Here is a 23,664-nt window from a genome sequence, read left to right as displayed (position 1 = left end):
TTTTACATAACATTTTATGGGAAAATCCAAGCAGACCTTTGGCCAACCCAATAGTTTCTTTTGGACCCACAATGACATAGAGATATTTATTAAATTAGATCAGACATGTAGAAAATTCCCCAAAGATATTCAGACTTTTTTCAAAAATTATTTCTCATTGTCAACGCCATAGGCTATTCTTCAGTTTTAGCCCCAGAAGCACAAAAATAATTTTGTTGATCATATTTTACTGTAATCTTTATTTAAAACAAACAAACTATGTGCCTTTAGCTTGACTCCTTATGCCTATAATCAAAGGACCCAATTGATATTAATAAGCTTCAACAATTATGAGCCTCCTTAAAGCTGTATCACAAATATAAATTGAATATGTGAGACCTATCCCAATTTAATCACTTGAAAAGAGAAGAACATGGTGATTTTCAAATTTATGCTGAAAATTTGAATCTGAAAAATTATTCAGTTTCTAACTAGACATTAAGTTAGGAGTAAAAAGGCCCAAAGTCAAGTCTTTCCATCTGTAGGACAACTAACTATAAAATTCCTGTTAGAAATCCTACTACAGTGTTTACTGAGAAGGCAAACTAAGATTATATGTGTGAAAGTGATTAAAAATTATAAAGCACCATAGAAATGTAAGAGAAGGAAATGGCAACCCATTCCAGGATTCTTGCCTGGAAAATTCCATGGACAGAGAAGCCTGGTGGGCTACAGCACATGGGGGCTCAAAGAGTCAGACAGGACTTCGTGACTAAAAAATAGAAATGTAAAATTTAACTACTGCTGTTATTATTGTCTGAGTCACCCACAAATGTAGGATGTCTCACTTGAATAAAGATGAACTTGACAAAGAAAGCAATATATGCACCACAACTCAAACACAGAGATTCAGATTCAGTTGCCCTAATTACCAGCACAAAGGCAGCCTGAAGGTCCCTTTAGTTTCTTAAGTGAAAATGGAAATTAAATAGGACTTGTAGCAGTTCATAAAGCTCACTTCTACATTAAAACATTGCCCAATGAAGGAAACCCGCAAAGCATAGTTCTCTTTTGTTAAGGAAAAAGTTATAATAAGCACTTGGGTTCCAGAGAGAAACAAAGTAAAGATCTCCCTTTAGTTTATAATGCATATAACAATACCCAGAACATTTTTGGTTTAAAGATAATACATCGTGTAAATGCATATATATTTACAAGGATTATCAGCATTCAAGGGCCACATGACAAAATTTTTTTTAAAAAGGGTGTTATGATCAAGATGGGCCCTAATGTTTCCTTCAGCTTGACTAACTTTAGAATGGTTTCTCCTGATTATAGGCCCTTGACCTCTTATTTCTTAGAGCAGTTACTTTAGAAAACCTGGAATTGTGAATTCTTTCTGTGTTCCTTTGAAGTATAAATCTTCTACAATTCAGGAATGTCTTTCTCAGGGACCTGGGAGTCATTCCTTTGAAATGTAATAATCAAGAAAAATATCACCTCTGTTGCTTAGTCTCTATGGGACGGTAGGAGCCTAACTTCAATAGCTGCCAATTAATAAACACAGAAGGCTTCCCCATGGCTTAGTGGTAAGGAATCTGCCTGCAACGCAAGAAACTAGGAGACTGGGGTTCGATCCCTGGATCCTTGGGTCAGAAAAATCCCCTGGAGGAGCATATGGCAACCGATTCCAGAATTCTTGCCTGAAAAATCCCATGGACAGAGAACCTGGCAGACTACCGTCCAAACGGTCGCAAAGAGCTGGTTGTGACTGAGCATGCAGTAAACACAGATGGCCTAATCATACAGACTAATTTCGCCTCCAGTATTTCTCAATACCTTTCCACTAGCTCACAACAGCACTTATAAACTCTTTCATCTTTTGTTTTGGAGAAGAGTTCAATTTCTTTCTTCCACTGCTGTAGCTTTGGTCTCTACTGCAAAAATCCTCAACAGTCTTCCTTGTCTGTTTAACTTACCTGGTGCAATTTTTGACAGCCCTTTTTAAAGCAGAGATTTTTGTTTCTTGTTCAAAGTCCTACTGGAACCACAGATAAATAATGCCTCTACTTGCCTAAGGGATCATTTAACCCAACTCTCAAATATGAGTTGTTACCCAACAGTTGCAATACACAACTAATTCTATTTCTCTAAGAGAACCACAACTTAAAAGCACTACTAGTACCCCAGCATATCTAAACACTTTGGCCTATCATGCCTGGCAGAGCCCATTTGTACCCATTCAAAGATGTTCCCTATCTCTTTCTAGCATCTTCACCCAGACCAATCTCTTCACTATATCACTAATACTATCTTTCTTTCCATCTCTACCACTCAGTTTGCCACCCAATCCTGAAATTCACTTTCTCCTCCTACAGTTTTTGTCTCACATGCATGAGATGACCTTCCTTATTTATTCCAGCCTTTATTGTCTTTCCTCTTACACTCTTATGCTTTTGCGTTCTGCACCACAGAATTTGGCAACTTCTTGAAACTGGGACCATAGTTGTACCACCTCCATATCAGCAGCAATGCACATGGAAATGTGGACTTGTAGTAAGTTAATAACATTGACTTATCAGCTAATAACAATAATAAGAATAGCATAGAACATAACATACATGCTATTATAACATGTATGAACTTACTTCATGTTTCACTTAGTCCCTTTCAACAAGTCTATTACACTTGTTTTTCATATCAAATAACTTTCAGATTAAGTAACTTGCCTGAATTACACTGTAATAATTGGTCAAACTAGAAGAATCTAGGTATATTTCATAGCTCTTACTGTTAGTTATAACTCTTTGTTTAAAATTTTGTAATATTTTAAACCATGAATATTATCAAACATATATGATTTTGTTTTAGAGGTCACTATACCTTCATAAAAAAATAACACTTGAATAAGCTCTTTTAACTGGAGAAGGAAATAGCAACCCACTCCAGTATTCTTGCCTGGAGAATCCCATGGACAGAGGAGCCTAGCAGGCTATTGTCCATGGGGTGACAAGAGTCAGACACGACTTAGCGACTAAACAACCACCAAGCTCTTTTTAAAAATTTATTGAGATGTAATTTACATAGCTTATAATTAACCCATTTAGAATGCACAATTCAATGATTTTAAGTATATTTACAAATATGCACAAGCATCAACAGTCAATTTTAGAGCATGTTCATCACCTCAAAAAAATGTACCTATTTACTATCATTCCCTTATTATTCTATCCAGCTCAGAATTAAACAATGACTAATCTACTTTCTGTCTCTTTAATTTACCTATTCTGGACATTTTCTATGAATAGAATCACATACCATGTGGTCTTTTGTAGCTAGGTTTCACTTAGTACAGTGATTTCAAGGTTCATCTGTGTTGTAACATGTTTTAGTGTGCCATATTTCTTTTCTGTTTATTGCTGAATAGTATCCCATTGTATGAATATACCACATTTTCAAACGGGTTTATCAGTTTATGGACATTTGGGTTGTTTCCACATTTTGGCTATTATGCTGCTATAAACCTAGATAGCATATTTAAAAGCAGAGATATTACTTTGCCAACAAAGGTCCATATAGTCAAGGCTATGGTTTTTCCAGTGGTCATGTATGGATGTGAGAGTTGGGCTGTGAAGAAAGCTGAGCGCCGAAGAATTGATGCTTTTGAACTGCGGTGTTGGAGAAGACTCTTGAGAGTCCCTTGGACTACAAAGAGATCCAACCAGTCCATCCTAAAGGAGATCAGTCCTGGGTGTTCATTGGAAGGACTGATGTTGAAGCTGAAACTCCAATACTTTGGCCACCTCATGCGAAGAGTTGACTCATTGGAAAAGACCCTAATGCTGGGAGGGATTGGGGGCAGGAGGAGGAGGAGACGACAGAGGATGAGATGGCTGGATGGCATCACCGACTCGATGGACACGGGCTTGGGTAGACTCTGGGAGTTGGTGATAGACAGGGAGGCCTGGCGTGCTGCGATTCATGGGGTTGCAAAGAGTCGGACACGACTGAGTGACAGAACTGACTGACTGAAACATTCATGTGTGAATTTTTGTGTGGACTTATGTTTTCATCTCACTTGTATATATATACAAGAGTGGAATTGCTAGTTCATATGGTAACTATGTGTAACAACTGGAGAACTGCCATAGAGTTTTCCAAAGTGGCTGGACTATTTTACATTCTCATCAGCAGTATGTGAGGGTGGGTTCCGATTGCTTCACATATTTGCCAACACTTGCTGTTTTCTGACTTTTGGATTATAGTCATCCTAGTGGGTATGAAATATTAGGTTGGCCAGAAAGTTTCTTCAGTTTTTCTAAGTAAAAATAAAATACAAAGAGTAACATGGAAACTTATATTACCATATGTAAAGTAGACAGCCAATGGGAATTTGCTGTCTGGCTCAGGAAACTCAAACAGGGGCTCTGTATCAACCTAGAGGGGTGGGATGGGGAGGGAGATGGGAGGGAGGTTCAGAAGGGAGGGGCTATATGTATACATATGGCTGATTCATGTTGAGGTTTCACAGAAAACAACAAAGTTCTGTAAAGCAATTATCCTTCAACTAAAAAATAAATAAATCACAAAAAATAAAATAAAATACACATCTTTCATTTTCACCAGGAACTTTATTGAGAAACATATTCCTTGTTTTGTTCCATGACCTTATGTCATTTTCCAGACAACTTCATAATTTCATCTTCTCCCAATTTTTTTTTTTTATCATTTAAGCAAAGAGCTGTTTCAGGTGCCTTTTACAGTCTTCCAGGAAATTGACATTTCTTCCATGAAGGTAATTTTGTAAAGACTGAAATAAATGGATAATGGGAAGTGAAATGTCTGGTGAATATGGGGGATGAATCAGCACTTCCCAGCCAAACTGTAACAGTTTTTGTGTTGTCATCAAAGAGACATGTGGTCTTGCAGTATCCTGATGGAAGAGTATGTGTTTTCTGTTGACTAATTCTAGATGCTTTTCATTAAGTGCTGCTATCAGTTGCTCTAATTGGGAGCGATACTTTTGCAATTAACCCAACGAGTTAATTAATTTGGCTTTCCAGAAGATGTTCATAATAGTGGGCTCCCTATGGTATATCCCACCATATACACAACATTACTTTCTTTGGATTAAGGCCAGCCTTTGATGTGGTTGATGGTGCTTCACGTAACTTTTCCCATGATTTCTTACATTTCACATTATTCTAGCATGTCCACTTTTCATCACCTGTCACAATTTGGTCTAAAAGTGGAATGGTTTCATGATATTTAAGTAGAGAATCACATGCAGAAATATGATCAAGAAGGTTTTGTTTTTGCATAACTTATATGGAACTCAAAGATCAAAGTGATGAACATAACCAAACTGGTACAAATGATTTTCAAAGCTTGATTTGGAAATGTTGAGTATGTTGTTTATCTTCGATGTGGTATAACATTGATTGTTCTCAATTAAAGTTTTGATGTCATTGTCATCAGTTTCAAGTAGTCTACCAGACTGTGGAGTATCGTCCAGTAAGAAATCTCCAGCATGAAACTTTGCAAACCACTTTTGACATGTTTGTTTAATCACAGCACATTCTTTATAAATTGTACAAATCTCTCTCTGTCTTATTTTTGTGTTTCAGTTGCATTTTTACTTTTCTTGAAACATTAATAATAAAGCAAGATATGCTGAAAATATTGCTTTTTTCTTCCATCTTCAGTTCAAATGGCACACAAAAATCCACCAATCTTGATTTTTTAAAAATGCACACTGATATGACAGCTGCTACAATTCAATCTAACAAAATTGTTTCAAATGAAGTTAAAGACAACTAAACTCTATTAGAGCCATCTAACAGGAAAAACAAAACAAAAAAAAGAATGAACATTTTGGCCAACCCAATTGTATCTCATTATGATTTTGATTTGCATTTCCTGATACATAAGCTGCCAAGTACCATTTCATGGGCTTACTGGTCATTTATATAGCTCTTTTGAATACCTGGAATATCATTTTTAATTGCACTATTTGTCTTTTTTTATTTGTAAGAGTTCTTTATATTTTCTAGATACAAACTCTCTATGAGATATCTGATTTGCTAACATTTTATTTCATTCTGGGGTTTGTCTTTCGACTTTGCTAATTATGCTTCATGGAGCATAAAATAGTTTTAGCTTTGATGGAGCTCAATTTATTTATTTTTTTCTCTGTTGCTCATGTGTTTGGTGTCATGTCTAAGAATCAATTGTCAAATCCAAGATCATGACAATATATCTCTGGTTTCTTTTAATAGCTTTAAATTTTTAAACTTTACATTTAGATTCTTGATCTATTTTCTATTAGTGTTTTATATGATGCTAGGGTCCAACCTCTTTTTTTTTTTTTTGTTTTTTGCATATGGGCATTCAGTTGTGCCAGTACCATTTGCTGAAGACAATATTCTTCCTCCTATTGAATTGTCTTGGTACTCTTCTCAAAATCAGTTAACTTAATATGCATGGGTTTATTTTTGGAATCTCAATTCTATTTCATTGATCTATGTATCTATTAATATTTTTATGCCAGCTCCACACTGCCTTGAAATTGCTATTATAAGTTTTGAAAGTGAGGAGTATGAATCTTCCTGCTTTATTCTTTTTTATTCCTTCCAAATCTGCTTTGGTTCTTCTGAATCTCTTTAAATTCCATATGAATTTCTGGGTCAGTTATCCACTTCTTTTAAAAATTTGAAGAATCTTTCAGATTCTGATAGAGATTACAGTGAATCTGATAATCTCTGTGGAAAATATTGCCATCTTAACAATGTTGAATTTCCTAATCAATGAACATGGCATGTTTTTCAGCTTATTTTCATGCTTAATTTCTTTCAAAGTTTTTCAGCATATAATTTCAGGGTGTAAATTTTGCACTCACTATGCTGGTAACTCAGACAGTAAAGAATCTTTTGTTAAATTTATTTCTAAGTACTGTATTCCTTTTGATATTATTAGAAAATGGAATTGTTTCCTTAATTTCATTTTCAGATTGTTCATTAGAAGTGTATAGAAAAAGAACTGATTTTTTTATATTGATCATTCATCCTTCAATCTTGCTAACCTCATTTATTCTAATTGATTTTTAGTGGATTCCTTAGGATTTTGTATGTGTTACATACAAGATTATGTCATCTGCAAATAAAAATAATTTTACTTCTTCCTTTCCAATCCGGATATCTTTTATTTTTTTCTTGCCTAATTGCCCTGGCCTCCAGTACAATGTAAAATAGAAGAAGAGAGAGCTCACATCCTTGTTCTTTTCCTCATCTTAAGTGAAAGCATCCAGATTTCACTCTTAAGAATGATGTTTGCTATAGATTTTTCATATTTTCCCTTCATAAGGTTAACAAGTCACTTTCTATCTCAGTTTATATGTTTTTATTTGGCACAGCACTTAAGAATCCATCTGCCAATGCAGGAGATGCAAGAGACATGGGTTCAATCTCCAGGTCGGGAAGATCCCCTGGAGCAGGAAATGGCAACCAGTTTCAGTATTCTTGCCTGAAAAATTCCATGGACAGAGGAGCCTTGCGGGTTATCGTCCATGGGGTTGCAAAGAGTCAGACATGACTGAGCAACTGAGCACACACACACACATACATGCACACATACACACACATTATAAAAGTATGTCAAACTTTGAGGTGGCCATGTGCACTTTACATTATCTTTGATTGGTATGGTGTGTTACATTATTTGACTTTTGAATATTAAGCCAACCTTACATTACTGAGATAAACTTTAATTGGTCATGATATATAATTATTTTTGCATACTGCTGGATTCAGTTTACTAGTATACTGCTGAGAATGGTTATATCCATAAAAGGTATTGTTTTCTGATTTTTCTTATGTTTTTATCTGGTTTTGGTACCAAGGTAATGCCTCTTGGATTGAATTAGGAATATTCCTTCCTCTTATTTGTGAAGAATTTGTATTGATTCCTCTTTAAATAGAGTTCATCAGTGAAGCTATCTAAACCTGGGCCCACAAAAACTTTGTGGATAGTTTTTAAATTACTAATTCAATCTCGATTATAGGTTTTTCAGATTGTCTATTTTCTTAAGACAGTTTCAGTAGCTTGTATTGCTCCATTGAATACAATCTTGTTCTTCTAGCTGTTGTGCTAATGTTCACTGGTAAACAAAAGCTAGCATTTTAATCCAGTTGGACTTTAGGTATATATGTTTCATATTTTACTGAATAAAACACATGTGTAAAAATGATCAACTTGAAGCCACAATGTTGAAGAATAAATTTACCATGTAGTCAAAGGCTATATTAGAGTTTGGTTTCCTCACCTCTGCTAATAAGGCAAAGAATTTATTAGTAAAAGATTTACTAGATCTGAATATCCTTCTTTGTACATGAGGGTGATGGTGGTAGTAGTCATTAAGTCATGTCCAACTCTTGAGACCCTATGGACTGTAGCCTGCCATGCTCCTCTGTCCATTGGGTTACCCAGGCAAGAATACTGAAGTGGGTTGCCATTTCCTTCTCCAGGTGATCTTCCTAACCCAGGGATAGAACCTGGGTCTCCTGCATTGCAGGTGGTCTCTTGCACTGGGGGCAGATTCTTTACTGAATGAATCACCAGAGAAGCCCTAAGAGAATGATGGCTGTAGTAAATGACCTCTAAGATGCTTTCTTACTTAAAAATTCAATTATTTTGTGAAACGTGAGTGAATGTGAGAGAAATGTGAAGAAAAGGGCATTTAATGTGAGAGTTACAGCATAATAACCGATTTGAAAAAAATGAGATAAATATATAAACTGATAGCAACTTTTGGTAAAAGTTAAATAATGATATTCTCTTTTTATGATACATAATAACTGTTGAAATAAAATCACTTTGAAATAAGATTGGAAGTTCACTCACTGTCTTTCCTTTCTTACAATGTTTGATATACAAATTATCCATGTTGTTGTTCAGTCACCCAGTCGTGTCCAACTCTTTGTGACCCCATGGACTGCAGCAGGCCAGGCATCCCCGTCCCTCACCTTCTCCCAGAGTTTGCCCAAGTTCATGTTCATTTCATCAGTGATGCTGTCCAGCCATCTCATTCTCTGACACTCTCTTCTCTTTCTGCCATCAATCTTCCCAGCATCAGGGACTTTTCCAACAAGTCCTCTGTTCCCATCAGATGACCAAAATACTGGAGTTTCAGCATCAGCATCAGTGAATATTTAGAGTTGATCTCCCTTTAGATTGACTGGTTTGATCTCCTTGCTGTCCAAGGGACTTTCAGGAGTCTTCTCTAGCACCATATTTTGAAGGCATCAATTCTTTGGCATTCTTCCTTCTTTGTGGTCCAGCTCTCACAACTGTATGTGACCACTGGGAAGACCATAGCCTTGACTATATGAATCTTTGTTGGCAGAGTAATGTCTCTGCTTTTCAACACACTGTGTAGGCTTGTTATCACTTTCTTGCTGAGAAACAATCATCCGATTTCATGGCTGCAGTCAACCATGTGCAGTGATTTTGGCACCCAAGAAGAGGAAATCTGTTACTACTTCCACCTTTTGCCCTTCTATTTGCCATGGAGTAATGGGGGGGGGGGGATGCTATGATCTTAGTTTTTAAACTATTTAGTCTTAAGTCAGTTTTTTCACTCTCCCCCTTCACCCTCATCAAGCAGCTCTTTAGTTCCTCTTCACTTTCTACCATTACAGTGGTGTCATCCATATGTCTGAGGTTGTTGATGTTTCTCCCGCCTATCTTGATTCCAGCTTGTAACTCATCCAGCCCACATTTCTCATGATATGCTCAGCATATAGGTTAAATAAACAGGGTGACAGCAGACAGCCCTGTTGTACATCTTTCTTGATCTTGAACCCATCAGTTTTTCCATATGGGGTTCTAACTCTTGCTTCTTGACCCACATACAGGTTTCTCAGGAGACGGGTAAGATGGTCTGGTATTCCCATCTCTCTAAGAACTTTCCAATATGTCATGATCTATAAAGTCAAAGGCTTTAGCACAGTCAATGAAACAGAGATAGATGTTTTCCTGAAACTCCCTTGCTTTCTCTATAATCCAGTGAATATTGGCAATTTGATTTCTAGTTTCTCTTTCTTTTCTACACTCAGCATGGGATTTAGTTGATGATCCCTCCGAATCAATTAAATATAAATGTGCTAGCATGAGTAATTATTAAAAACAGTTGAATAAAAGAAAAGCAAGGTTCATGTACTTGAATTACATTTATATAAATTAATGTACAAAAAAGTACTATAAAAATGAGGATTATAATTAGACATGCTTCAGAATTATAGCTATGTATGGAGAAAAAGGGAAGGATACACAATGAGTTTAACTAAATTTAAAGTTTTCCTTTTAAAAATGTGTAAAACAAAAGAGACAGTATTTCAATAGTTAATAAATTTGGATGGGACTATTATGCACTTTTGTTGTATTTCTTATAGTCTTAAACTATTTTATAACATTAAAAAAAGAAAAATTATCTGAATTTTTTATGAAGCACTTCAGAAGTATGTATATGTGTAAAGAAAATATCTAAACCTCAAGAAAATATTTATTTTTAATGTAATAGATGATAATTCTTATTATAAGATAGTCATAATACTCACCATTTGATGCAGTAAAATCAATAGCCACTGTGAAATTGATTTGTGTGCTAAAATATAAATAAATAAAAGAGTCATTAATAATTGAATAACCTCATAAAAAGGAGTTTGATTTCTATTTTGGCTATATTTTTAATATCATTAATTTTCTTAAATAGTATAATTACAACTATGTTACAGCACACACTGAATAGTATGCTAGGCAGTTTTATAAGCTAAGAACTTGGCAAACTACTTTTACAATCATGCAACTATAACATACAAAATAAAGCATCAGGAATAAATATAGATCCTGTTTGAGAGCACAATAATTAAGTGAGGAGCTCATAATGAAGTCAAACTAAACAATAATTTGCCAGTATCCAATGTCAACATTTATTATTAATTTACTTTCAAGACTATTCTTTAGTCAATGGGAAATTATTATACCCTTAAAAGTATGGCATTGCTAAAATCATGTCTAATAATATTTTTCCTTAAACTAATTCTTTCTAGCAGTCCTGAAAAACAGGGTTTTTTTTTTGCTTTTTTCATAACTCAAGTGTTTCAAATACTGATCTACCCCTCAGTGCTCACAGTTTTCTTGTGTTCATGTGTGTATTTATAGATTATACAAATATCTACACAGATGAGATTGGTTATATATACTTAAAATTTTTAGCACATGGTAATTACCCAAAATTACTTTGCTGGATTAGAACCAAGGAACTGGCATTCACAGTAAAAATTCACCTTTTTGGATATACCTCTGACTCTTCCTATATGTAATTCCATTTCTTTCTGACCAAAGAAGGCATAAAGCACAAATAAATGACAATAATATGGGAAAACCTGCCATCAAATATAATTTACAAAATAACTTTTAAAAAGTAAATAATTTGAAAATATGAGTATGTAGTCTATGTGTGATTTAACAGCAAGTACTTTTGATACACTGTACAATTTATTTAACAGATCAAAGTTGGAGCTTTTGTTTAAATGGTGGTGGTGATGATAATGATGATGGTGATGATGACGGGTGTGACAATATAGAGTTCCTTGTAGTTTTGTTAGTATAAAGTATAATATACTACTTCTTTCTTTCTATAACAATTCAGCCTGAAAAATCCTTAGTATTGTTCAGTTGTTGAAAAAAGTTCACTTCTTCTCCCTAGGGAATAAATAAGTTTGTGCTTTACATTAACGAAAACTAATATGGATCCTCTTTATAGCTAGATGGTAATTTTTTTCTCAGAGTAGAAATTAGGTTTATAGGCTAAGAATATAGGCTAATTTGGAGCATAACAGTTTAAGACACATAAAACATTTAAAAAAGAATCAGTGAAACATTTGGGAGAATATTTTTAGATAATAAATCCCTTTGAGGAATTGGAAAGAACAGTCACCATCAGCACGTTGCCTTGTCATTCTGCTGCTACAGAGAAAGTAACTATAATACAGAGTATAGTATAGTGTATTAGAAAGGGTTTATTAGATTTCAAGTCTGAATGAACTGGGTTTGAATTTCAACAACCCAGTTGCTGACATTAGCCAAGTTTAAAAACTCTCAGAGGGCAGGTGCTTGGCAAGTAACAATAAAGCAAGGACTGACAGAAAAACTACATGAAATATTATCTGTCTGTCTCTTCTTTTTACAGATGAGGAAATTAATCATTATAACACTTAACTTTCCACATAAGTTATAAATGCAAGCTCTGGAATTCAAATTCACATGTAACCTCCAAGACCATATTCATAAACTTCAAAGAAAAGACAGGCTACTAACTAAAGAACTATACTGTACATAAGGATAAAAAAAAGAGAGGAAAGTATTTACTGAAAAGTTTAGCTAGGTAAACAAACTAAATTATAAAACCAAGTAGATTAGGTACAACAAAAAATATAAAAAAGGAGAGAAAATTTAAAAAGAAATGAAAAGAAAGGAAGGAAAGAAAGAAGGAGGGGAGAGGAGGAGGGAGGAAGGGAGGGAGACAGGGAGGAAGGAAGGAAAAAGAAAGGAAGAGAAAAAGGGGGGAGAAGGGCAGCCAGGCTGTACCAAGAGTACTTATGAAACTTTGAAGGGTGGGGCATTCCAAGACAATATAAAAGATAAGTGCATTTAGCACTAAATGATAACTAAGACCATTTGATAATAATGGTGCCACAGAGGAAGTCAACAAGCAAAAAGAATCATTTGGTGTTTAGTTGATTTCAAGATCCAATTACTTCCTTGCCTCATTCTGTGTATCAGGAAGAATCTCACTCCTTTATTGTTTTGAATCAGCAGTATTCTGACCAGAAAGGAAAATATGATGGCTCATAAATCATTTCATAGTTGTGATGATCCTTTAACTTATCATCACGCCATTTGGATTTTTCCATCCAAAAATCTACAATTATTTATTCAGCATCTTCTGATTGTCAAGGACTGTGCTAAGTGAAAAAGAGAAGATGGGAGCAAAGCAACTATCTTCGAACTCATAGAGTTCCACTTCAACTTTCTACAATTAAAAACAACAACAAAACAGCACAGCAGTTTATCATCTTGACAAAGGCAGATGCATACCAACTAGCTGTTGAAATCTAGAACCCATAAATAAAGTTGAGATGCCCACACACCTCTAGTATTTTCATTCTTGCCATGCCAGTACCAAGACTATGCTTCTGCCTTGATTTATTGATAGGCACTAAAGTTCACTCTTGGGTTCTGGGACCTGCCCTGAACTTAGGTTCACTTCCTCAGGAACTATTATCCAGCCTAACCCTTCTTGTGCCTAGCTCACCATGGCCTAAACTTTGAACTTTTCTGTCTTACCTTTTCCCTCTTCCTTAAAAGCAGATTGACTACCTGAATGACAACTATCTGAATAACAAATATAGCGCTGTCTGGTTGGGACGATTCCCTGGAGAAGGGAAAGTCTACCCACTCCAGTATTCTTTTTTATTTTTTTCCTGCTTTTATTTATTTATTTCATTTATTTTTATTAGTTGGAGGCTAATTACTTTACAATATTGTAGTGGTTTTTGCCATACATTGACATGAATCAGCCATGGATTTTCATGTGTTCCCCATCCTGAACCCCCCTCCCACCTCCCTCCCCATCCCATCCCTCATTCCATGGACAGTCCATGGGGTCGCAAAGAGTCAGACACGACTGTGTGACTTTCACTTTCAAAATTCCTGCTTCCTGGGCCCATTAAAATACCGACAGGATTATTTGCCCTTGACAAGTTAGATCTGCTAGAATAAGATCATGCTTTGAGAGACAAAATGCAACTTAAAATATAAATACTTTCACCTACTTGAAATATGATCTTAGAAAAGCTGTTTAGCTTCCCTACACCTCCTTTGTAATAAGATCTTTGTAACAAAAACTTTCTTGGATTGTTGCTGTAAGGACAAGAAAAGGACCTGTCCTTTATAGCAGGCACTTAAGAATTGTTATGGTTATTATCACCTTATTGAAGTTAGCTTTTTAGAATCCAAGTTTAGCATATTTCTTTGAAAACTGAAGTGTGTGCAGTTTATCAAATTTCTGGATCTACTAGAATTTCAGGTTTTTTCTAGAACCTGATCCTCCTATGTCAGATTTCCTTTTCTTCACACTGGCTTCTAAGGTCCTGATCTACTCAACCCAAAACAGAGCTATAATTGATCTAATTTTGTTAGAAGATGTCATCTGGGTACTTCTTTAAACAAAATTGCCCTCCAGGAAGTAATTATAAGCTTTTATTATGACTTTATTTTCCTTCCTAAAATTTTGGATTTCTGTGGGATCAATGAAATGTCAAAAGTAAGAATAAAAAGAAACTGGAGACAAGTGATATGATTCCTGAACTGCTTATGCTAATATTTTTGTCCTTATTAAATTTACCTTTCATAAATTAACAAACTTTTGTACACTCTCCAGACTTTGAAGCTTGATTTCAGTGTTATTTTTAACAAAAATAAAGTGTTCCAAAATACAACTTTGCAAGCAGATAAACTCATAATCCTGTAGTTCAAGAACTCTTTATCAAAGAAGATATGTAAGATGGCCAACCTTTTCGCAAATCGAGTTTAGAAAATATCTCATAAACGACATCATTAAAACAAACAAAATAAGTCATATTACACCTAACCAAAAATAGAAACACTATCCGAAAGAATCCCATTTTTATTTTATTTGTGGTCATGCTGTGGCTGGCAGACTTTTAGTTTCCCAAAAGGGATTGAATCCAGGCCCAAGCAGTGAAAGCATTGAATCCTAACCACTAGACCACCAAGGAACTCCCTAGTATCTCATTTGAAATGAGGTAGTTGCTGAAGAGATGAATGATGCCTAGCAGAAAACCTATGAACTTTTATGTTACAGACTGGAGTTGTAACTCATTTGCAAAATTACCACATCTCCGAATTTCAATTTTCTCATATGATAGACAGGTAATAGCTGCTCTGAAGAAGTTATCTGGTTATTAGAAATAAAATCCTGAAGTACTGGAACATAACAAATGTTCTGCATGTGGATGACAAATCGCTTGAGCAATCCATGTTATCCTTTCCTTATTCATATTAATCCCTTCCTCTGTTGAGTCAGAAGAGACAGTTCTCCCATTACATTAACATATAGGTATTTCTTTTTCAATTAATTCTTCCCATAGAGGTGGTAAGTGGTATATCACAACCGGTATAATGAACCCCGAGGGGTGTAGGCAGTAAAAGGTACACCATCTGCAGATAACTTTAAAACAATAATGTAATCTGCTAATATACAGACTACATCTTAATATCACGATACTCTTAACATACATGTGCATGAAAAGTTGCTTCAGTCATGGTGAACTCTTTACAACCCAATGGACTGCAACACATCAGGCTCCTCTGTCCATCGGATTTTCCAGGCAAGAATACTGAAGTGGGTTGCCATGTCCTTCTCCCGATCTTCCCGACCCAAGGATCGAACCCATGACTTCTGGTCTCCTGCATTGACAGGTAGGTTCTTTACCAATAGCACCACCTGGGAAGCCCATACTCTTAACAGTTCTAAGCAATGTCAGTGATAACTTCCCACCCTTTCACAGCCTGCCCTTGGTAAGCCACCTTTACTGATTTCCTTTCTGCTGGCTCCCAAGGTTTCAGTTGCTCACCAGAAAGAAACTATTTTGGACATAGTTTGGCCAGAAGTGCACACTCTGATAGTGAAACATAACTAAGAAACTTCTTAGTACAAAATAGATTTTCAATATTTTGGCTAAATTAGCATTGGTTCTGATGATGAAACATACATGCAATTTTCTTTGACTTTGAAATCTATAGTTTTGAAAAGAATCACTTGAAAAAAATAGCATAAGTTGGCAATTAAATCGCAATCTTAAAGGCTATAACTGGACATCTCTCAAGCCTGCATTTGTATATACAAAAATTAGAATCGAGCATTAGCCAAAATACTGCTTATGAATCTTAATACTTACAAAAGTTTCTTTTCCAAATCGCATTTTAGATGATTTTAGTTTGGATATGATAATGTTTTATGTGAATGCACTTCTAGAAGGCAGAATGGCTTTATTTTTTATTATATTTATCCCCATTCAGCACTGCAGGGTTTAGCTCTTATTTGATGAATGTAAAACACCTAGGTGCCATAAGAAGCACTGTAAAGCACTATAAAAACTCTAGATATGTATATTTATTTTTCAAAAAAACACTTAAAGTGCTGCATCTTCTGGCAAGATGCGGTTCCTGAGATAACATATCCAATACAATGCTACCAATTTTGTAAAACTAAGACAAACATTTTATAGCATCATGCACTTGCTTCAAGTAGTTTTCAAAAAATCCTTATGGGGCTTGTTAATAATGGCACTTACTGATATTCAACTCACCTTTAAACTGGCATATTAATAAACCAGCTTTGAGCCTCTACAATGAGCTTATAATAGGTAGAAAGGTAGCTTTAACTCTTCTTCTAAGACTTTTTATTTAGAGTGGAATATAAATCTTTTATGCATAATTTTGGACCAATTTTAGATTCAGTGTCAAGAATTTGGGCGATTGACTGCAATGGAAGGAATAACCTGGCACTATCCTTCAAAGAGAATTGAACTTTAAAAAAGACTTTTACTGACTCCATAAAGTTTTCTCTCCCTGTCTCTGATAATTAGGACATTTGCTGGCAACAATATTGTGATGATCAAATGAGTAAAGACATATGAGAACTTTAAACAAATTCATATAATTCAGAAAAATGATAGCTATTGCCGTTTAATCCGCAAAATCAGCCTATGAGGTAGGTTATTTTTATTTTTGTTCCTCTTTCATAGAAACATAAACAGGTTTTGCTAACAAGGAAAGATCTAGGATTTGAACCAGGCAGTTGGTACAGAACCCAATGCTTGGTCATTATAATGCACTGTCATCAGTTAAATTCAGAATTCAACAAATTATAACCTCGATTCAGCTGAAGCATATGACAGAACTGGGTTTTAGGATAAACTATTATGGATTAGAAATTGTACTTTTTTAAGAGCATTTGAAAAATGCGAGTATTTTAGATTTTGGTTCAGTTCAGTCACTCAGTCATGTCCGACTCTTTGAGACCCCAGGGAACACAGCACGCCAGCCTTCTCTGTCCATCACTATCTCCTGGAGTTTGCTCAAACTAATATCCATCCAGTCAGTGATGCCCTCCGAACGTCTCATCCTCTGTCCTCCTCTTGTCCTCCTGCCAATCTTTCCCACCGTCAGGGTCTTTTCCAATGAGTCAGTTCTTCCCATCAGGTGGCCAATGTATTGGAACTTCAGCTTCAGCATCAGTCCTTCCGATGAATATTCAGGACTAATTTCCTTTAAGACTGACTGATTTGATCTTCTTGCAGTCCAAGGGACTCTCAAGAGTCTTCTCCAACACTACAGTTCCAAGCATCAGTTCTTCAGTGCTCAGCTTTCTTTAGGGCTTCCCTGGTAGCTCAGCTGGTAAAGAATCTGCCTGCAATGCAGGAGACCCCAATTTGATTCCTGGGTTGGGAAGATCCCCTGGAGAAGGGGACAGCTACTCACTCTAGTATTCTGGCCTGGAGAATTCCATGGACTGTATAGTCCGTGGGGTTGCAAAGAGTAGGACACAACTGAGCGACTTTTATTTTCAGCTTTCTTTAGGGTTCAACTCTTATATCAATACATGACTCCTGAAAAAAACACAGCTTTAACTAGATGGACCTTTGTTGGCAAAGTGATGTCTCTGCTTTTTAATATGCTGTATACATTGGTCATAGCTTTTCTTCCAAGGAACAAGTGTCTTTTAATTTCATGGCTGCAGTCACCATCTGCAGTGATTGTGGAGCCCAAGAAAATAGTCTGTCACTATTGTCGGTTTCCATTGTTTCCCCATCTATTTGCCATGAAGTGATGGGACCGGATGCCATAATCTTTATTTTTTGAATGTTGGGTTTTAAGCCAGCTTTTTCACTCTCCTCTTTCACTTTCATCAAGAGGCTATTTATTTCCTCTTTCTGCCATATGGGTGGTGCACATATGTGCACATCTAAGGTTGTTGATATTTCTCCCGGCAATCTTGATTACAGCTTGTGCTTCATCCAGCCTGGCATTTCGCATGATGTACTCTACATATAAGTTAAATAAGCAGGGTGACAATATAGAGCCTTGATGTACTCCTTTCCCAACCTGGAACCAGTCCATTGTTCCTTGTCTGGTTCTGACTGTTGTTCTTGACCTGCATACAGACTTTTCAGGAGGCAGGTAAGCTGGTCTGGCACTGCTGTTAGCAACCATTCATTTAATTGACTCAATGTTTTTCCAAACATTTATCTCTTATTTTGTCTTTCCTGGAACTTGCCCACTTAGTATCACTCCTATTACCTTCTCTGATGCCCCCTTTCAGTTAGTATGTAAGGAAAATAAGCAGTTCATGCTCCTAATCTTGATCCTGCCTTCCTCCAAATCAGTAAAACCAGATATAGAGTTGAGATCATTTCTGGCAGAGGCAATACAGAAGCATTTTTTTTCTTCTCCTGGAAAGTTTAGTCTATCTGTTTTGCTTTTTGGTGCTTGTGATATAAGCTATAGAAACAGGAAGGTCGCAGATGATAAAATCTGAACTAGACAGACATGCAGGTTTGTAATCCAGTAAAATAAATTGTCACACTCTTTGCTTAAAGTTCATGCTTGTTTCTAATGTTTCATCATGCTAAGAGATTTGGGGAAAAGAGTGGAAGTCAGGCTTAAAGTGGCTTTCTAATTAATCTGTATTAATCAGGGTCTACTGTATGTTCTGCTCTATAAAAATATTTTTAGATTGCCAGTCTCTTTATGGAAAAAAGGCTTCCCTGGTGGCTCAGATGGTAAAGAATCTGACTGCAATGCAGAAGAACTTGGTTGAATCCCTGGGTTGGTAAGATTCCCTGGAGAAAGGAATGGCAACTTGCTCCAGTATTTTTGCCCGGAGAAACCCATGGATAGAGGATCCTGGCTGAGCACAGTCCACAGGGTCACAGAGAGTTGGACACAAATAAGTGACATTTAAGGAGAAAAGTGATACAAATGAAAAACTAAAATGACGCTCAGAGAAACTAGCAACCCCTGTATATAAGCGATTGTGAGGTTCATTCGGGACCAGGTAGATGACATTTTGGGCTTTAGTCACAGGAACTAAATGACAGTCTGTAGGCCTGCAAGATTCAAATACACTGAATTTTCTGATAAAAATGTAGACTAGGGTTTCAGATTGACATGATGGTTGCTTAGGAGTACTCAGTGCATGAGAACTTGAGATCTGTTTTCCCCATTCATCTGCCCATCAAAGAAATGTGAAAACCTTTATAGGTAATTTTTCCCTTAGTCATGTTAGTGGTAGAGTGGAGTTTCATGAAGACCTGAGAGACACAGATGACAGAAAGGCAGATAAAACAAAGTTGAAATTTATGATGCTGTCTTCAGCTACTTATATTGTGAGCTATTGTCTGTAGAGGTCAATAAACCCACTTCACAAATAAAAATTATTATTACAAAAATGGTGATGTTACCTTAAAGGAGTATTTAGATTTCAGAACTGTCTCTGATTTTAAATGAATTTGACATTGTCCTTACCGATGATAATTGGGATACTCAGTGTCATACATTAAGTATTACTAAGTAAACATCTTTGGTTGCCAATTATACCAGACTTTTGGAATTAAAATTATTTTTAATAAGAAATAAAATAATCACAGGGAAAAACATAGAGTATGATTAAAAATAATAACCACAAGGTCAACAACCCAGAAGAGGCAATTATTTTTCTTTCTTTATTTTTTTTTACTCTACAGTAAGGTCTCCTTTGTGGATATTATTCTATTTAGAAAATAAATCTCTTTACTAACACAAGTCATGAATTCTATCTAATTGTATCTTATGCTCCAAGGAAAGCATGATGCTGCTTAGGAAAAAAAAAAAGGAAACAAACAAAAAGCTAAAGGAAAAAAGGGCTAAAAATTAAGTTTTTATTTCACATAATGTTTCCATAAAAATTGGACTTTGACTAATTGAGAATGCATTTGTCTCATCTGCTCACTATATACTTCCAACATCTACCTGTCTACTGCAGGTAAACAAAGGGTGTTAGGAACTGAAATAATGAATGAAAAGTAACATGCTAACAACATGATTTCACAATCAATCTATATCTATATCTATACATATATAGATATCTATATCTATAGGTACATATCTATATCAATAATTACTAAAGTAATGGAAACCTAGAGTATCCAATATTAAGAATTAGACCTGTAAAGGAGTTCCTTTGAAGGGGAAGATATTAAAGGATTATGAAAACAATTTTGTTTAATATTTAAATGTGTTCCTTCTTAATTACGCATAATTTCTACCTGGATTCATGCAAAAAAAGTATTTTCACAATTTTCTATTCAATTATTTTTTGTGAGATGAAAAACAGAGATTACATTTTAAAGTGCAATTCGAGAATTTCCTTCTGAGAGTCTTATCACAATCTGTTAGTCCTACATGTTCCACACCAGTCACCTGTTTTGCCCTCTTTGTCTATTCTTATGCTCCTACATGTTGTCCAGGGTAAGGAAAATAGTTTATACTAAATTCATGTAGAGAACAAAATGAAAACAGGAAAACCTAAACTAATGTTATTTTGAATAAGCCACAGCTAGTCAGAGTACCAATTTAATTGTAGTTACTCATATTTTATATGATGATTTTTCACCTTTTTCGAAGACCTCTAGTTTTATTTGTCAAGATTTAGCACAAGCAAAACATAACAATAGTTTCTCCTGAACTAGAGTAGGGTGAGTAATTTTCTGAATTGATGCCAAGCAAATTAGCATAATGATGCTTACCTAAGTTAGCAACAAAAAAATCCACAAATACCAGTAGCAAATCCTGATATCTTGATATTTTAAGTTAAAAGTAAGTAGTTACTATAATCTTTTATAAAAACAAAACTGAACTCAACACTTGATTCCAATCACTTCTGAAATGTCATACTTATTCAGAAATATAGTTCAAAAGAACTAACCTTGATAACTCCACAAATCTGCCAATAGCTTCGATCTCTAAAATAATCCTTTGGATCGCTTCATTGATTGCAACCCAAAATGAAGTTAATTTTATTGCTCTTCTTCAATGTAATCACAGGGCAAAAGGCAAGGCCAGATTAAGAAGAGTCTCTTTAGATGTGTGTGGAAGAGAAGTGGTGTCAAAGACTAAGATGTGAGTTTCGGGGAAGTTTAGCTGAGTGTTAGCTGCAGGGAAGTATGTAGCTCCTAGCTAAATTTGGTCTTAAATCCTTAGCTGAAAACCCTCAATCTCTTTTGGTTGGACTAGGGGAGATGGAGCAGAGGAAAAGCAAAAACAAAAGGTTTTGAAACCTGTGTTTCCAAAGATACATCTGGTTAAACATGGACTTTTACAAAGAACATCACAATGGGTAAAAAAGAGGTTCCACAGATTAAAAACTGACAGTGACTTATAATATTTATCTATTAAAATAGCAAAGTTTAAAAGTAGTAAAGCTATTCAGTAAGGGTAAGTTACAAGCTGGAATCAAGATTGTTGGAAGAAATAACAACAACCTCAGATATGCAAATGATTCCACTTTAATGGCAAAAAGTGAAGAGGAACCAAAGAACCTCTTGAGGAGAGTGAAGGAGGAGAGTGAAAAAAGCCGCCTTAAGATTCAATATTAAAAATAAGATCATGGCCTCTGATCTGATCACTTCATGGTAAACAGAAGGAGAAAAGGTAGAAGCAGGGACAGATTTCCTCCTCTTGGGCTTTAAAATCACTGCATATGGTGACTGCAGTCATGAAATTAAGAAGACGATTGCTTCTTGGCAGGAAGGCTATGACAAACCTAGACATTGTATTTAAAAGCAAGAGACATCACCTTGTCAATAAACGTCTGCATAGTCAAAGCTATGGCTTTTCCAATAGTCACACACTAATGTGAGTGTTGGTCTATAAAGAAGGCTGAGTGCTGAAGAACTGATGCTCTCAAATTGTGATGCCGGAAGACATTTGAGAGTCTCTTGGACTGCGAGGAGACCAAACCAGTCAATTCTAAAGGAAATCAACTCTGAACGTTCATTGGAAGGACTATTGTTGAAGTTGGATCTCCAATACTTTGGCCACCTGATGCTAAGAGATGAAAAATACCTGATGTTGGGAAAGATTGAAGGCAAAAGTAGCAGGGGGTGGCAGAAGATGTGATGGTTGGATGACATAATCGATTCAATGAATGTGAATTTGTGCAAACTCCAGGTAATAATGGAAGACAAAAGATCCTGCCATGCTAAAGTCCAGAGGATTGCAAGGAGTTAAACATAGTGTAGCCATTGAAAAACAACAATCTAGCAGAAGGAGAATATGAATACCCAATAAAATTGATTTATTCATAACAGATTCTGAAAATATCTTTAAGGATAGATTCACATGAAAATATTACTAAATTTGTACTGCTGAAAATACATATTGGGTATTTCTTTCTCACACACACACACACTCACTTAAAAGACTCACAAAGCAAAGCCAAGAAAACAAACTTGAAAGGAATTTTAATTTTAAAAATTCAAATTATCATTTCAACATGCAAATTATAGCCAGATCTATAAAGTGCTTTTTTTTTTTTTTAAAGTTTACAAAGAGCATGCTAAGAGAGTTCATCTTTTCTATCTTTTTACCTACAGCTACCAAGGAGTTTATTTACATAGGAATATATTTTTTTATGACAAATTTAACTTTCTATTTTCCCATCTTCAAAAGACAAAAATATTCAGATATTGGGATACTAAGGAGAGTTGGCAAGGATTTTTCCTTCTTAGTATGTTTTCCTTTGACTTTATTGAAACAATCACCCCGTTGTCTCAGTCTATGTCCAAGTGGCAGGTTTCAAGATGCCCATATATAGCAAAGATTGCCTAGTATATTGGGTTAGTATAGCTTTTGTTTTGTTTTCTTAACAAACAGCAATAGGGGTTAAGCTCTCTGTTTTGGGAGAAACTGTGTTTGTTCTTTTGGCCCCACTTCTTTGGCTTGACAGCACTCTAGTAATAAATCAGTATTGGCAAAAACAAACAAAAAAGAACAACAAAACCCTCTTAATCATCATTTGGAAGAGGTTTACAGAAGTGATGTCTCTGACTGCTGTTGTCATGGTTTCTAAACACATTCAAACTTGCCTCTCAGCATTGCTTAAGCAATGAAACAATTTCAGAAAATGACTTACCCTCCCTTAATATAGTCAAGGAATGAAACTTCTGTTTCTACCAAGAAAGACAGCAAGGTGACCTGAAGAAAGAAAACAAAAGAAAACAAAAACAAGAGAATTATATACCAGTACTAATTGCAACCCCAACTGGACTTTTTTCTAAGTGTTAGAGAGAAAATTATATTTCCTAGCATTTTGTAAATCAATAAAGGTATTCTATTTAAACTTTGCTAGGACTGATTGTTCTTACATTTAAAATTATCAGAAGAAAAGGGGCTAAAAATTAAGTAACTCCTTTCTATGAGCAATTTACTTACTTTGAAGAACAACATGCAAATTATCTACAAGGACACAGGGTTACTTCACTTTTTCAGGTCTGCTTGACT

General features: G+C 35.5%; 1 protein-coding gene across 1 annotated transcript in view; it reads right to left on the bottom strand.

The window, feature by feature from the left end:
- The window catches only part of CPNE8 (copine 8), a 260,899-nt gene that overhangs the window by 44,859 nt on the left and 192,376 nt on the right, over positions 1-23,664 (bottom strand). The window contains exons 13-14 of the mRNA XM_043887094.1: positions 23,297-23,358; positions 10,593-10,639 (exon numbers count right to left, since the gene is read on the bottom strand). Of these exons, the coding sequence (XP_043743029.1) occupies positions 10,593-10,639; positions 23,297-23,358 (109 nt within the window). The remainder of the gene's footprint in view (positions 1-10,592; positions 10,640-23,296; positions 23,359-23,664) is intronic.

The sequence above is a fragment of the Cervus elaphus genome, chromosome 3 (assembly GCF_910594005.1).
Source record: "Cervus elaphus chromosome 3, mCerEla1.1, whole genome shotgun sequence".
Lineage (NCBI taxonomy): Eukaryota > Metazoa > Chordata > Mammalia > Artiodactyla > Cervidae > Cervus > Cervus elaphus.
Note: the sequence above shows the minus strand (reverse complement) of the source record. Positions and strands in the feature narration are given on the sequence as shown.